Source organism: Cinclus cinclus, chromosome Z (assembly GCF_963662255.1).
Source record: "Cinclus cinclus chromosome Z, bCinCin1.1, whole genome shotgun sequence".
NCBI classification, from domain to species: domain Eukaryota; kingdom Metazoa; phylum Chordata; class Aves; order Passeriformes; family Cinclidae; genus Cinclus; species Cinclus cinclus.
The window spans coordinates 74,562,256-74,575,981 of record NC_085084.1 but is presented as its reverse complement, the minus strand read 5'-3'; the positions used below and the strand labels follow the sequence as shown (position 1 = coordinate 74,575,981).

The 13,726-nt window shown below is 40.3% G+C and overlaps 1 protein-coding gene across 1 annotated transcript in view; it reads right to left on the bottom strand.

Moving 5' to 3' along the window:
* The window catches only part of ADAMTS12 (ADAM metallopeptidase with thrombospondin type 1 motif 12), a 142,107-nt gene that overhangs the window by 38,853 nt on the left and 89,528 nt on the right, over positions 1-13,726 (bottom strand). Inside the window, exon 13 of the mRNA XM_062513206.1 lies at positions 5,547-5,680. Coding sequence (XP_062369190.1) covers positions 5,547-5,680 — 134 coding nt within the window. The remainder of the gene's footprint in view (positions 1-5,546; positions 5,681-13,726) is intronic.

Sequence of the window (13,726 nt, the reverse complement as noted above, 5' to 3'; positions counted from 1 at the left end):
CCACACTTATGAGCAGTACAGAAGGTTACAGAGATAAGGATATGTTAGCAAGGTGACTAACTTTTTGCCTCCAAGTATATAGTTATTTGACCAAGGATGGATTTAATCAACTATTCAGAATACACAGATGCCACTGCTATGTGAGCAAGATGTTTCTTTATCTTTCCAGGAGCTCAGACCTGTCTCTTCACCAGTTTAACACTTCCTAATAATTTAGAGAGGCTGTAGTGTTGCTGTTTCCTCAGAACGATGCATTCCACAGTACCTCTACTGCACTATTGGTACACCTGTTAATCATCTGCAAACAGTGAAGTCACAGTTATCTGGTTTATTATTAGGCCAGTGGAATAATAAGACACTCTGGAGAGTTGGGAGTTGAAGTTTATTTTCTACACTACATACATATATACTTGAACAGAAAGGTGGGGAAAGGCTGAAGGTGGAACCATTGTGCATCGCTATTACAAAATATGATTAATGACTGCTGGAACTTCTCGTTTGAACTTGTCTTGAAATTGTATTATTTTTGCCAAATTATCATTTTCTGGTAGAAAATACATGTTTTGGAAAAGGTTTCTGTCCATGTTTATTTACTATGTATTCTTTTTTGAGAGGCTACACATAGAATTAATTTATCTAGTTCACACTGTCAATCAGATAGTTTGAAATGAACATCACTGAGCATATTTCCCTTCCAAGTAATGTGTGCTGTACAAATCCCCAAGGTTTAACTAATTAGTTCTGATTAGAACTGCTACAGCCCTGGCTCTAACTGAGATGGTAGCACCACAGCATCATCACTTCCCTGCCTCTGGGGTGCCAATCAGTGCTTCTGTGTGGGCTGTACTCCATCAGCTCAGGCACAATCAGCTCAGACCTTTCCCACTTGACTATTTCCTTCAGCAACAGGTCTATGGCATCAAAATATGGCATCACTGTGATATGAAGGGAATCTCTTTGTCCCTTCCAATAACAGCAGATGCTTGTATTTCAGTGTTCTGATATTTGAAACAGTTTCTATCTGATCAGACACGAGCCTTACCTATACATCCAACATTCCTATAAATTCCCAGGGTTTTGGAATATTCCAAAATGAGGCAGGGCAGGCAATTTACTCTGCTACAGTAAATAAAGCCTTTGTTTTATTCCCCAGCCCTGGGGTGCTGCTGGTGCTGCCATGACCTTCACATCTAACAGCAGGGCCTCATCCTACAAAGCCATTAAAAACCATGAGAAACCAATATTCTCATGTGTCAGAATAAACAGCATTCATTTACTCTAGATACATTTCCATGAACTTTAATTTCCAGACCATGTTTTCCTTTATCACTCCAGTGAATACCACATTATTTTTGCCATCCATTAGAATAATTTCAAGATGCTTCATTCTTCATTTTACTTGCTTTCATCATTATTCTTATTCCTGTGGATGCGCTTGCTGTATTTTCTAAACCTGCCTCAAACTTTCCAGAAGGTCAATATGACCCATTAATGTGCACTTGCAGTCTCCAGAATTAGATGATATTTAAGGTCCATTCCAATCTGAACCATTCTATGACTCTGTGATGAATTTCTGACAAACAGTAGCTGAAGGGGTTCTGGAGACTGATCCAGGTTATATAATAGGAAAGAATATCAGCAGTAATTAGATTCTGATTTTTTTACACACATATGTCCTTGTGCACCCTCTGCCCACGAACCATGCTGTGTTACAGGAACTACTGTGTGCCGGGGCATGGGCAACACAACTTAGCATCCCTCCCTGCAGCCCTTTGCCATTGCCCCACTCCCCCAAGAGCCTTTTTTAATGCATCTGAGATCAGCTTTGTTTATGGTCATAGCACACGGTGCAGAGGCAGATGTAATGACCTGAAATGCCCAGCTGAATTACAGGAAGGAGAAACAATTTATTTCCTGCTGTTCAATGACTAAAGAGAAAACAGCCAGAGATATTGTCATTTTCCATTTCCAGAGGGAGAGGCTTTTGTGTCAGATTGGCAGTGGGGGGCAGATACAAGAAGTCCTTGCTGACACTGAAGGGTATGGCCTTGATACACTGCCTGAATATCCATTATATAAATGCTACACTGAACTTTAAGGTTGTCCTTCCTTTTGTCTCCCCCACTAAGTCTTCAAATAAAGAAATCATGTTTACTTCATGTTGGCCATGACACTGCCTTGAATGGAGAGAAATGGGTCCTGATGTCAGTAATTTATCTTGTAATTTGTCTATACGGCTCTGAATCAAATGTGTTTTTGGACTAGGAGAGGAAGGAGGAAACTGAACCACAGTAAGAAGCAGCAAAGCTACTGCACACAAATCCAAGCTATGTAATCTGCTTTTCAGTAAGAGAAAAACATGGTTCCTTCCCCAGTACTACACAGTTGTGCAATTCTCCAGTACAATGTCAGTCTCTCAAAATCAATACTGAGAAGTACCACAGAAATCAGGCCGCAGATTTCCAAGACTGAAGGTCATTTAGCCAATCAAAATTCTGTGGAGATGAATGGCTGCTGGAAACATTGGAGATGCCAGATCTTCCACCCTCAGTATCTGTACACCCCAGCGCAAAGAACACGAAAGCCTTCAATTTTACATGATGTGATGGCTTGTACTTAATCAAAAATCCCTGTTAAGTATGTATCACTGCTAAATAACAATGTTCTGGTGGCAGTATCTTCACTCATTAACACTGGGGGAACAACCAACTCCCCAAGTAAGAACTCAGAGTGTAATTGCGATGTACAGTTTAAGCGCAGGAATACAGACTGTGTGCGTCAAGTATCTTCTAAATAAAAGGGGGAAATGACAATTGAAAAATGAGTGCTAAGGAATACATTTAAAAAACAAAAAACTAATCAGAGTATAGCTTGATGATCTGAGACTAAGTTATTGACAGATTTTGTAAGAACTCCTGACAGAACTCTTCTTCTGTATAAGGTCAATGCTGAGAGAGGACCCGGCTATTTTATAGCCAGGTCTTCAAATAAGTTAATAATTTTAGCTTGTTTCTGAATAGCCAAGTTCTAATGACATACCAGGCTAACAATACCTCACTGTAAAGCCTTCCTTCAGCATTGATGCATGGGTAGCATTTCAAAAAAATTAGGAGATATTGGATAAATTAAAGGGACCAAGTGAATTAGTGGTCTGCCTGTATTTACTTCTCACTTGAAGATGCACATTGTGGCTTTGTCACCAGCTAGGAAAGCACCCAGTATACCTCAGGTAGCTAAAATGAAGTATCTCAATCTGCATTTAACCATCAAAGTAGGACCAGTTTCTCTGATTGTGCTGAAGAAATTTATGACAAACTACAATATCAGACTGAAATCAGATGAATTTTGAAGATTAAGTTCTTTATTGGATCTATCTATCTTGTTTTGACATACCCAGTAGGAAAACCCTGAACTCGCTTGGTAAAAAATAGCTACTCTAGACACCAATCACAAATTAGATAGTGGATCTAACATCTTACTAATTTAATTTTTTTCTCAATTTCAGACAAAAGTGGAGTGTTATTTAGTATACTCAGGAAAAATGTGAAATGCTCTTCTGAGATGCAGTTCTGGAAATTGGAATAGTGCTTTAACACTTGTGAATGTCTTTTCCATATTATTAGCAACATGTTGCAATCAAACTATGAGAATGATATACCAGACTAATTATATTAAATACACTTCTAAATTTATTCTCCATGACCTGCAGTGTATCTATTGAGCTAAGCTAGCTGGACTCAAATACTAGTAAATAAGATGAAGATGCATATGAAAAAACTTCTCCTCAGGTGTTGTGCTGGGTACCTATTTCAGATAAAAGCACGCTATCTTTCAATACTGTGAGCAGCTTGGGATTTGGTCTCATGGCTAAATCGTTCATTCTGTGATCCTGACTCCAACTGAATCTGATTGCCAGGAATGTGAAGCAGCAGTCATCACGTGCAACACTGACAGCACCTTGGAGGGAATTTCTCAGAAATGCTTTGGGTCCACAGAAATGCTAAAGCTGAAATGCATCTGGGCTCTACCAACTGCAATTAGATTAGCTTCCCTTTCACCTCTGATCTCTCAAGTTGGATTAATTGAGTCTTGCTATCTCTAAAATAGGCATAAATCTAAACAGCCACAGGCAAGGTTTCAATACAGAAAGCATATGAAAATTAAATTAATCATAGTGATCCCAGTCCAGCTGGGCTGGAAATCAGAAAATGAATGTTTCACAAGGACGGCCTTTCTGAATTTAGTAATTGGTCTCTTCTAAGGGAAGGTCAAAAGCAGTGCTATGGTATGCAACATCCACTATATGTTTCAACATGCTAATGTCACGATTCATTCTGGCTTGAACTGTTCAAAGCCTTCATAGTTCAAAGGTCCATCCTGGTTCTCAGCAAAGATAAGCAGGATCAATTCACTGTGAACTTGGGCAGGGTCTTGGTAACTCCCTTTCATAAATGCCAGTCTTGCAAGGAAAGCTTAAAACACATATTTTATTACTGGTCTCTGAGGCTCTGTGATTCTAATCAAATAAAAAGTTTAAAAAGAGCATGTACCAATCATCTATTAAAACATTCAGTTTCCATCACTGGAAGTCTTTAAGAAAAGAATGTAAAATATGTCAAAAAAAGAATATAACTTGTAAAGGGATGAAACAGACAACTTCTTGAAGTGCCTTCTAGTTATATTCTTATATGATTAAGTGGCTTGGGGCATACAACTCACATATTGGATAAGCTAATGTAGTTTCCACAAATCCTGCTTTTGTTTCCAAAGATGCTAAAAGCAAAAAAGCTATCGGGCTTCAAGGGGGTACAGGACACAAACCCTCAATTTGAAGAAATAAACCACAGATGTAAATATATCCTCTACAAGGACGGTACTACATTTGTTATAAGAAATTGACTAAAAGCAATGCTGAGACCATGGAGGTTGCAGAATTTACAGAACACTCCTTCAAATGTCATGTTGACACACACATCATCCTGGAAATCTTCTACTACCACATACAAGATGCAAAGACCATTATACTTATTCTTCAATACACAGTATTATTGAGACACATACTCTGTGTTTGCCCATTACCTCATTGTACAACATTATTCAGTTCAACATTGTACACGAAAATAATCTTTATTGCCCTCAACTGCAAAGTCTGATCCTATTAAAAGAGAGCTCATAACAGCTACACTGATTAAACTGAATTTTCATAAAAAACCGAGTGTCCACCAATTACAACCCTAAAGCTACCATCCTTTGTGAAAACTTCTCATCAGAAACAGATTTTCTTGAACAGATGTTTTAAAATAATGGGAAAAATCCAGAGGATTTAAAAAGCATTAAAAGTAATCAGCAGTCAGTCTAATTGACTCATTAAAAAGGGTAGAAATTACTTGTATGTCTACTTGGAAAGCTTTTGCTGTAAACCTGCTATAAAAATGTGATAAAATTGAGTACTTAGCCTTGATCCCACAAAAAACATGGTTAAGCACTTTCCCATAACTTTTAAAAAATAAATTTTAGAGAAAGAAACATGCAAACATACCCAATACCTTACACATGCCATTAATACAGATATCTCGGCTGTGCCTTCCTTCAAAGCAAGGAGTACCATCAGTGACTGCATCAAGCATCTTCTCTGAGAAATGGCCATCTACTGGGCGACAGTGGAGCTCACAGGGGTTTGCTGAAGGGAAAACAAGAACACTCACTCAGACAATATGTCAGTCAGACACTGAGGTGCAAGCGCGGGGTCTTTGCTGAACAATTTTCTCACTCTCCCTGCCATTTGTCAGAACTGACAGAACTGGAAGAATTGAGCAGAGCCAGGGTGACACAGGCCTCATAAATAGCACTTGTGGATTTGTGGGAGGCAGCTGGGGGCTGGTCCCCTCACACAGCAGCCACTCACCCTGCTCACTGAGGCTGTAAGGAGGCCACCAGCTGTGATGGAGAAAGGGATGGGAAACCAGCAAATCTAGCTGTCATTAGTGAAGGGGTGGGATTGACAAGGACACTGACAAAAAAGTTTTCCATCAGCTGGTGACTGAGTAATTTCAGGGGTAATTTAAGCTTTTAATCACTGCTGTCAGCCTCTCTCAGAGAGAAGTCAGCTGCTTGCTTCCGATCTTCCGCGTCATTCATCATTTTCATCTACCTGTTGGCACTTAATAAATAATTTCAAACATTCTTTTTTTTCCTGCTTGACAACTTATGAAATATGGATAATACTGCAAGTCTGACAGACTCAAGCTATTTTCAGACAGATGTCCCACAGAAGCAAGAGGGAAGAGAAAAGCTGTAGCAAGAGCAACCAGTGGCCTCTGAAACAAGATTTTCTGTGATGGATCAGGGCCTTAATCTATTCCATCTATTTCATAATAAGAGCCAAATACCAACATCCCAGTCTTACAGGCCTTTGTCTCACACTGGCCTTTGGGAACAGGAAATTTTGGAACTGAGACAACTGACAGAGACAAAGGACACTAGTCTGATAAATAAATCGTGTGCATGGAAGACAAGTTAGAGCTGAAATTAGAGTCAAAGCAAAGACAGACATAATCCCTGTCTTTGAAACTCTCCAGTGGAACCAGAACTATCTGACTGCATTAAAAATTGTCCACTATCATATTAATGAAGGACATCAACAGAATACTTGTCTTCAGGTTTTGATCTATTGAAAAACCCCAGTCTCACTCAGCTCTAAAGCAATTTGTTCATGCTCAGCAACCTCAAATGCTTTGCTGAGAAAAGCAGTGAGCCTTAAACCCACCAGTCAATAGTGACTTTAAGGCACCATTATTGAATAATTTTAAAATTATCTCCCTTTGTGCTTCAGAGGTGCTGATGCTGAGTTTTGTCTTGTGCCTGACAGAGTTGACAGAAGCTGCTCCCTTGGTCTCTGAGGGATGCAGGGTAACTATAAGCCTTCCACATCCTGGTTGATGTATCTTTTCCTCCTTTGTTGGCTTTATTTGTGTCATAGAAAGAATTGTGTTTAAAGAAATTTTTGGTAATGAGAGAAATGAAAACTTCTGATAATGCATATAAACAAATTAATTTCCAACAAAAGGATTAATCCTTTTGAAGGAGGAAAATTTTCTCTCATTACTCTGGTTTGTACAGCACCAACATACACACAACATGACACAGTGCACAAAGGTGACTACACTTCCTCTCCTCAAACTCTTGTAGCATAAGAACTGAACCCTCCACAGCCTGAGCTTTGTACTGTGATCTCATTTGTGTAAACAGAAATACTGCAGAACTGGAAATAAAAAAAAATATTTAAAAAAAAAACAGTAAAGGAAATTCAAAACTTTCATGAAGGCTTTTTTTTAACTCTCTTGTCAGTAGAGCTAAAATGGCATCTTAGGTCTGTCACCAGTGTTGTGCTTCTGGCTTCTCAGACAAAAATACCTTTGCAAAGTGCAACAGTGATGGACCATGGTTATACAAATGGTAGAATTTCAGCTGATGTGAATTGCGTTTGAGAATGTCAGTAGATTCAGAGTTAAAAAAGCTTTTCCAGGCAAGAACATAAAGTTTGTAATCCTCACCAACCTCAGGCCCTCTGTGAAAGCTGCCAGCCATAACACCCATCAGTTGCTTTGATAAGAGCGGTCATGGTAAGTGATGCAAGTGATTTTACTTCTGTCTGCAGAATTCTTCTTCTGGCTGTGTGATTAAACTGATTACTTTAGTGCTCTACATTTTGCTTTACCTTGCCTACTTTCTCAGTGTACCATTTTTCTATACAAAGCACAACACGTTTATGACAAGAAGAATCCTACAATTCAGGTACTCTGTTACCTGCTCAGAATTGCCCTGTTAGACACAGGTTTTACAGAAAGACATTTCAGCTTTTGCATTGTTTCTAATGAAATATGTAGAAGAGAAGTTTGATATCTGTAGCTCCCCTCCTAGTTGTGTGTTGACAAAAAAATCAATTTCCTTACAGAAATCACGGAACAAGAAGAAGCAGATAGTGCTGACAAACTCCTGGCATAACTATGATGATGTAAATCTATAACTCAGTATCATTTTGTTAGGAAAAATAACTCCCTTACTAAGTCAAAATAAAAAGTTAAAAACAAACCAAACCAAACAAAACAAAACAAAACAAAAAAAAGCAAACCACAGACTTTCACACTTGCAAATCCTTTCCATGTATGAAAGCTTTCCTGTTTTTCCTCATTGTGTTAACTGATTTAAAATTGGGCCCCGCCCACAAATTTTTACTGGTTTTTCTATCTATATGTTTTCTACGGAGCCCCTCTAGAAATTATAGGGTATTTATTTCTCCACCCAAAATTCAGTTCTATCTGATATTTATTTGATTTTTCATCTGCAGAAAGGCTGGTTAGGTCACCACTGAGGAAATTAAACTAGTACTATATTTGGCATTCACGATCTAAAATTATTTATTTATCTATCTATCTATCACTACCATTTATTATGGTTGAGCTCAAGGACCTTGGCTCTCTTTTTCTAGGACTGTAAATAAACAACATCAGAATCAGCCAATGACCTTCAAAAATCTAATATTTTAAATACAGAACAGATACCAAACTCACATACAAGGAAAACAAATATGTTTCCTGAAATGATGGAAGACTTGCATTGAGTTAAGCCGTTTTCTTTTTTCAGACCCAAAAATCTAAAAAGACAACTCAGATGAATAGCAGTAGTTGGGTTGTTCAGAAGAAGCTGATTAAAGCAGCTGGTTCAGTTTCAGTTTCTTCAGCAAATTTGATTAAATCATTATGAGATTTTAACAAAAAGGGTGTCATCTTTGTAACTTTTAGGCCAAAATATACATAAATGTCTGCAATGCAGAATATGCATGAAATACTAGATCCAATCTGTGAGCACCCAGTAATGACCACATATCTCCACCAGCTCAGGGGTGGACATGCTGTACACTCTTCAGATGTTCCACTGAGTAGCTAGCATTTAACTCACTCCTTGTTTTCCCTTTCTAGAGCAAAACTTGCTTTTCTCAATCTGTGTTTTTCAAATCACAGAATCACAGAATATTTTGGACTGGAAGAAATCTTAAGGATCATCCAACTCCCCTGCCGTGGGCAGTGACATCTTCCATTAGACCACAGTGCCCTGTCCAACCTGGTCTTGAAAACTTCCTGGGATGGGGCACCCACAGCTTCTTTGGGCAACTTGAGCCAGTTCCTCATCACTCTCACTGTAAAGACTTTCTTCCTTATTTCTAATCTAAACCTGCCCTCTGTCAGTTTAAAGCCATTCCCTATGTCCTATCTCAACTAGCCCTTGTAAAACTCCCTCTCAGCGACTTTCTGACTTCCACGTTGCGCTCCTGTAAACCTTTTTCAGTCTGGCTGCATCCTTCTGCCACTGTCTTTCTCCCAGCTGGACATCAGATTTTAGCTGAAGTGCCACCAACACTCAGCAGACCAGGAAAATTACAACCTGTTTTTTTAATACAGTATCCACATCTTATACCTGCTGCTGATGAGACCAGAGACATGATCAATCTCCCAATATATAGAAGAAACACAGATGTAATGGAATCCCAAGTCACAGAGATCCCTTAAAGGCCCAGTGACTTATCTGTAATCAGAATGGGACTAAAGAAGCAAATCAGCAAAGCTGAGTAAAAAAAATCCTGAAATTTGGGCATTTGATATTTTTCCCTCTGTACGTTATTAAAAAGTTCAGATTCACCAAGTGTAAACAGAAAAACATGAAGATAAGTAGAAAGGAATATATTTCCTTACCAATTTAAATTTGTTTACCTCACAGCTGATTCCCATGAGTTCACATGCAGGGGGGATCAGCTTAACCTGACTAAGAAGGATGTGATTAATGTGTCTGTCAGAAGAAGATAAGGCTTCAATATCTTTCCCAACTTCACAAGTAAGAAAAGATGTGGGCCTCTTCTCTTCAACCGCTCATCTCTGTGAGAACTCAGAATTGGCTGAGGAAAGCCCGAACAAAGAAAACCAGAAAAGACAATTATCAAACAAAATGGGAAAAAAAGTTGGGGTGAAGCTACTTATCACTTTAATTAAGCCTGAAGATCCAAAATGAAGTTTAATTTTGAAACAGGAGCAGCAGAAACATTTCATCCTGTTAGTTCAGCCCCTGTGACTGTATCAGAACATATCTTATTTGATACACAGAAATATTTTGGAAGAAATATGAAATTTAAAAAAATTTTAACATAACCCCTATCTGACTGTACACTAAATGATCCTGACACTGATACAGAAAATAAAGGTAATTAGATGATTTAACGTAGGACTTACAGAAGTGAAGCCCTGAGAAGCTATCAGACTCATATAAATGGAATTTGTCAAATGGTATGAAATAAATAAACATGGGGTCAGTCTGATAGAAAGAGAAGTGGATACATACTGAAGTCTGAGCAGTGTCAAAATAGGGGCCTGGGTCATGAGAAAAATTCAGAAAATATCCTGCTCAGGCTTCTGGATAGTTTACCACCCTTGAACTTGGAGGTCTCCATCATTTTAAGATTCCCAGGGGTACTCTGATGCTCCAGCTTGAGCAGATTGGTTTCTGAGGTCCAGAGCAATTCCATAACAGGACTATACAAGCTCTCCAACAGGAATAAAGTCATTTGAACCAGAAAATTCTCAACTGAAACCTCAAACACAGGTAGGCTAGGAAACAGCAAGATGTGATTTACTGCTTTTCTTTGAGATTGCTTGTAAAAGCTGGTAGTTTTATTAAATCATAAGCTATTCAAATATGCTCTCTTGTGAAGTTACAATTTACACAACAGAAAAGACTCTTTAGTTATGTGACATTTGCTATAACTTCTTTATGCAAGCTCTGAAATTAAAGTCAGCATACAGAATTGTGACCATCCATATCATCTACTGTTTTTTCCAGCGGCATGAAGAAACAGAGAATCTCTAAAATGTCATGGAATATCTGGCTCAGGAATTCATGTCCTCAGCTAGACACTTCCACATAAAAACTGTATGTGCACTCAGGGCTTGGGAAAGCCTCATTATGTTTCCTTTCCCCTTCATATCCCAAGTGCAGCATGAGAGGATCCAAAATGCCTGATACTGAAGAGCTGTATTGGGTTTGCATGGCCAGGCTTTGGTAGCAAGAGGGTTACAGAGGCAGCTCTGTGAGAAGTTGCCAGAAGCTTCCTCCATGACTGACAGAGCCCACATCAGACAGATCCAAGAAGGATCTGCTGCCAGCAAAGCCCAAACCACCAGTGCTAGTGGCAGCGCCTCTGGGATAATTAAGAAAGGGAAATATTTAATAAAGGGAAATAAACCTGCACAACTGCAGCTGGAAGAGAGGAGTGAGGCTGTGTGAGAGGAAGAGCTCTGCACCCACCAGGTCAGTGAAGGAGGAGGGGCAGGAGCTGCTCCAGCTGCCAGAGCAGAGATTCCCCTGCAGCCCCTGGTGCAGCCCATGGTGAGGCAGCTGAGCCCCCACAGCCCCTGGGGGACTGGGGGGAGCAGAGATCCACCTGCAGCCCCTGGGGGACTGGGGGGAGCAGAGATCCACCTGCAGCCCCTGGGGGACTGGGGGGAGCAGAGATCCACCTGCAGCCCCTGGAGGAGCCCACACCAGAGCAGTTGGGTGCCCGAAGGAGGCTGTGACCCCATGGGAAGCCCGTGCTGGAGCAGGACCTGGCAGGACCCATGGACCAGGGATTCATGCTGGGGCATCCTGTTCCTGAAGGACTGCAGCCTGTGGAATGGATCCATGCTGGAGCAGTTCAGGAAGAACTGCAGGGAAGAACTCATGTTGGAGAGGTTCAAGGAATACTGTCTCCCATGACTACTTTGATTTAATTTCTAATAAATTAAACACATTTCCCCAAGTCCAGTCTGTCTTGCCTACAATAGTAATCAGTGAGTGATCTCTCCCTGCCCTTATTCCGACTCAAAGCCTTTTGCTATATTCTCTCTCCCCTGTCCAGATGAGCAAGGGAGCAATAGTATGGCTTTGGTAGATGCCTGGTGTCCAGGCAGGATTAACCCCACTACAAATGCCAAAGCCTTCTTGGCAGCAAGACAACATAGTAACATAATGCTGTGAAAAAATCCTTGAAATTTGATTGCACAAGTTAAGAGAGTAAAGGAACAGACAGAGGCTGGTGTACATATGAGGGACACTGTGAGTAAGTCTACAGAGACCTGAAACATCAGCTCATTTTTGTGGGGGGTTCACAAAAGGCTGTGGGTTTGTTTGGACACACACGTGCAAGGAAGACTTAAAACCGCTGTGTCTCTCAGAGACAGCACTGTTTCATGACCTGATCTACAGTTATTTTGCCCAGGACATCTTTAGCCACTGATAGAAGGCCCAGGACATCTTTAGCCACTGATAGAAGGTAAAAGAATATTTGAAACTGAAATGGGAGGAAAACTCTCAGATGTACTTCAGGTAATGCTGGCTGGATAAAACTGGAAGCAGTGTGCCCATGAGAGCCACCCACCCTCAGTCATACAATGATGTCAGATGAAGAATTAGCACAGGATTTGGCCACCTCCCTGCTTATTTGAGTGTTATCAGGAGAGTCTGTCTACATGAGGAAGTCAGTTTAAGAGTTTAGCAGTGAGGAAACACTTTTAATGTTGTAGTGGAATGTAAGAATGAAAGTGAAAACATTAAGGGCCTCCAAGATCATGGGGCAGACATGGAAATCTGTGCTGAAATTCTGGCTGCTGAGAAAATGAGTGAAAACAGTCAAAAAGTTTTCAAGCCACGGGAAAAAATATCTCCTTGATATTGAAAGGATTTCGCAAATTATTTGCCAGATGAAAATATATCAGGCTCAGCAGCACAGTGATTTAAATAGAACTGGTTTGACTGTACATTCCTGAGAAGTTCTATTTGAAATACAGCATGGACAGACTGCAGCCTGCCTTCCAGTGTGTGGTGAGTGTGACTCATGATTCTCAATGCCGTTTTAAAATAGGTGCATTCTGTAACAATGCACATGCAGAACCACCTGTTCTGTTGTAGTGTCACAGAGAGAACATGAACAGAACCAAGGCTGTACTCTGTACCAGTACACCCTGTAGCAGTAGAGTAACAGAGGTCTGGGATCTTCATTTCAATGAAAAGTGACTGCAGAAAATGTTTTATGAGTTTGGTTTTGGCCTAAACATTAGGTTGTTAGTACTTGTCATGGCTTTACTGGGATTTCTTCCAAAAAGTCTCTACTAACCATACTTTCTTTCATCAGAAATATGACTGGAAGTCTGCCTTCTCTAGGTTCATCTTCAACAGTGTTACTTGTTAGATGAAATGGAAACAGTAGCTGAAATTTAGGAAACCAGTTCAGAACTGCCAATAACTGAAAAAGCAATTAACATGCTGAAAAATACTACTGGCAAATGAAACTGGAAGTTTAGTCCTATCTTCCCTATCCTGTCTTATTGTTTCATTTAAAAATACATTGCTAGCATTAGTTTGTTGCTGCTAAGGAACTGTGAGAAGTGGCTGATCCACCTGAAGACGGTGCTGCCATTCAGCAGGACTTTGATAGTGGGGAGAGTTGGGCCAGGAGAAACTTTATGGAGTTCAGAAAGGGCAAGTGTAGGGTCCTGCACCTGGGGAGGAATAACCCCAAGCACAGACTGGGGTCTGACCTGCTGGAGAGCAGCTCTGCTGAGAAGAACCTGGGAGTTTTGGTGGGTGATAGGCTGTCCACAGCAGCCAGGAGGGCCAGTGGGCTCCTGGGGTCCAGTGGGAA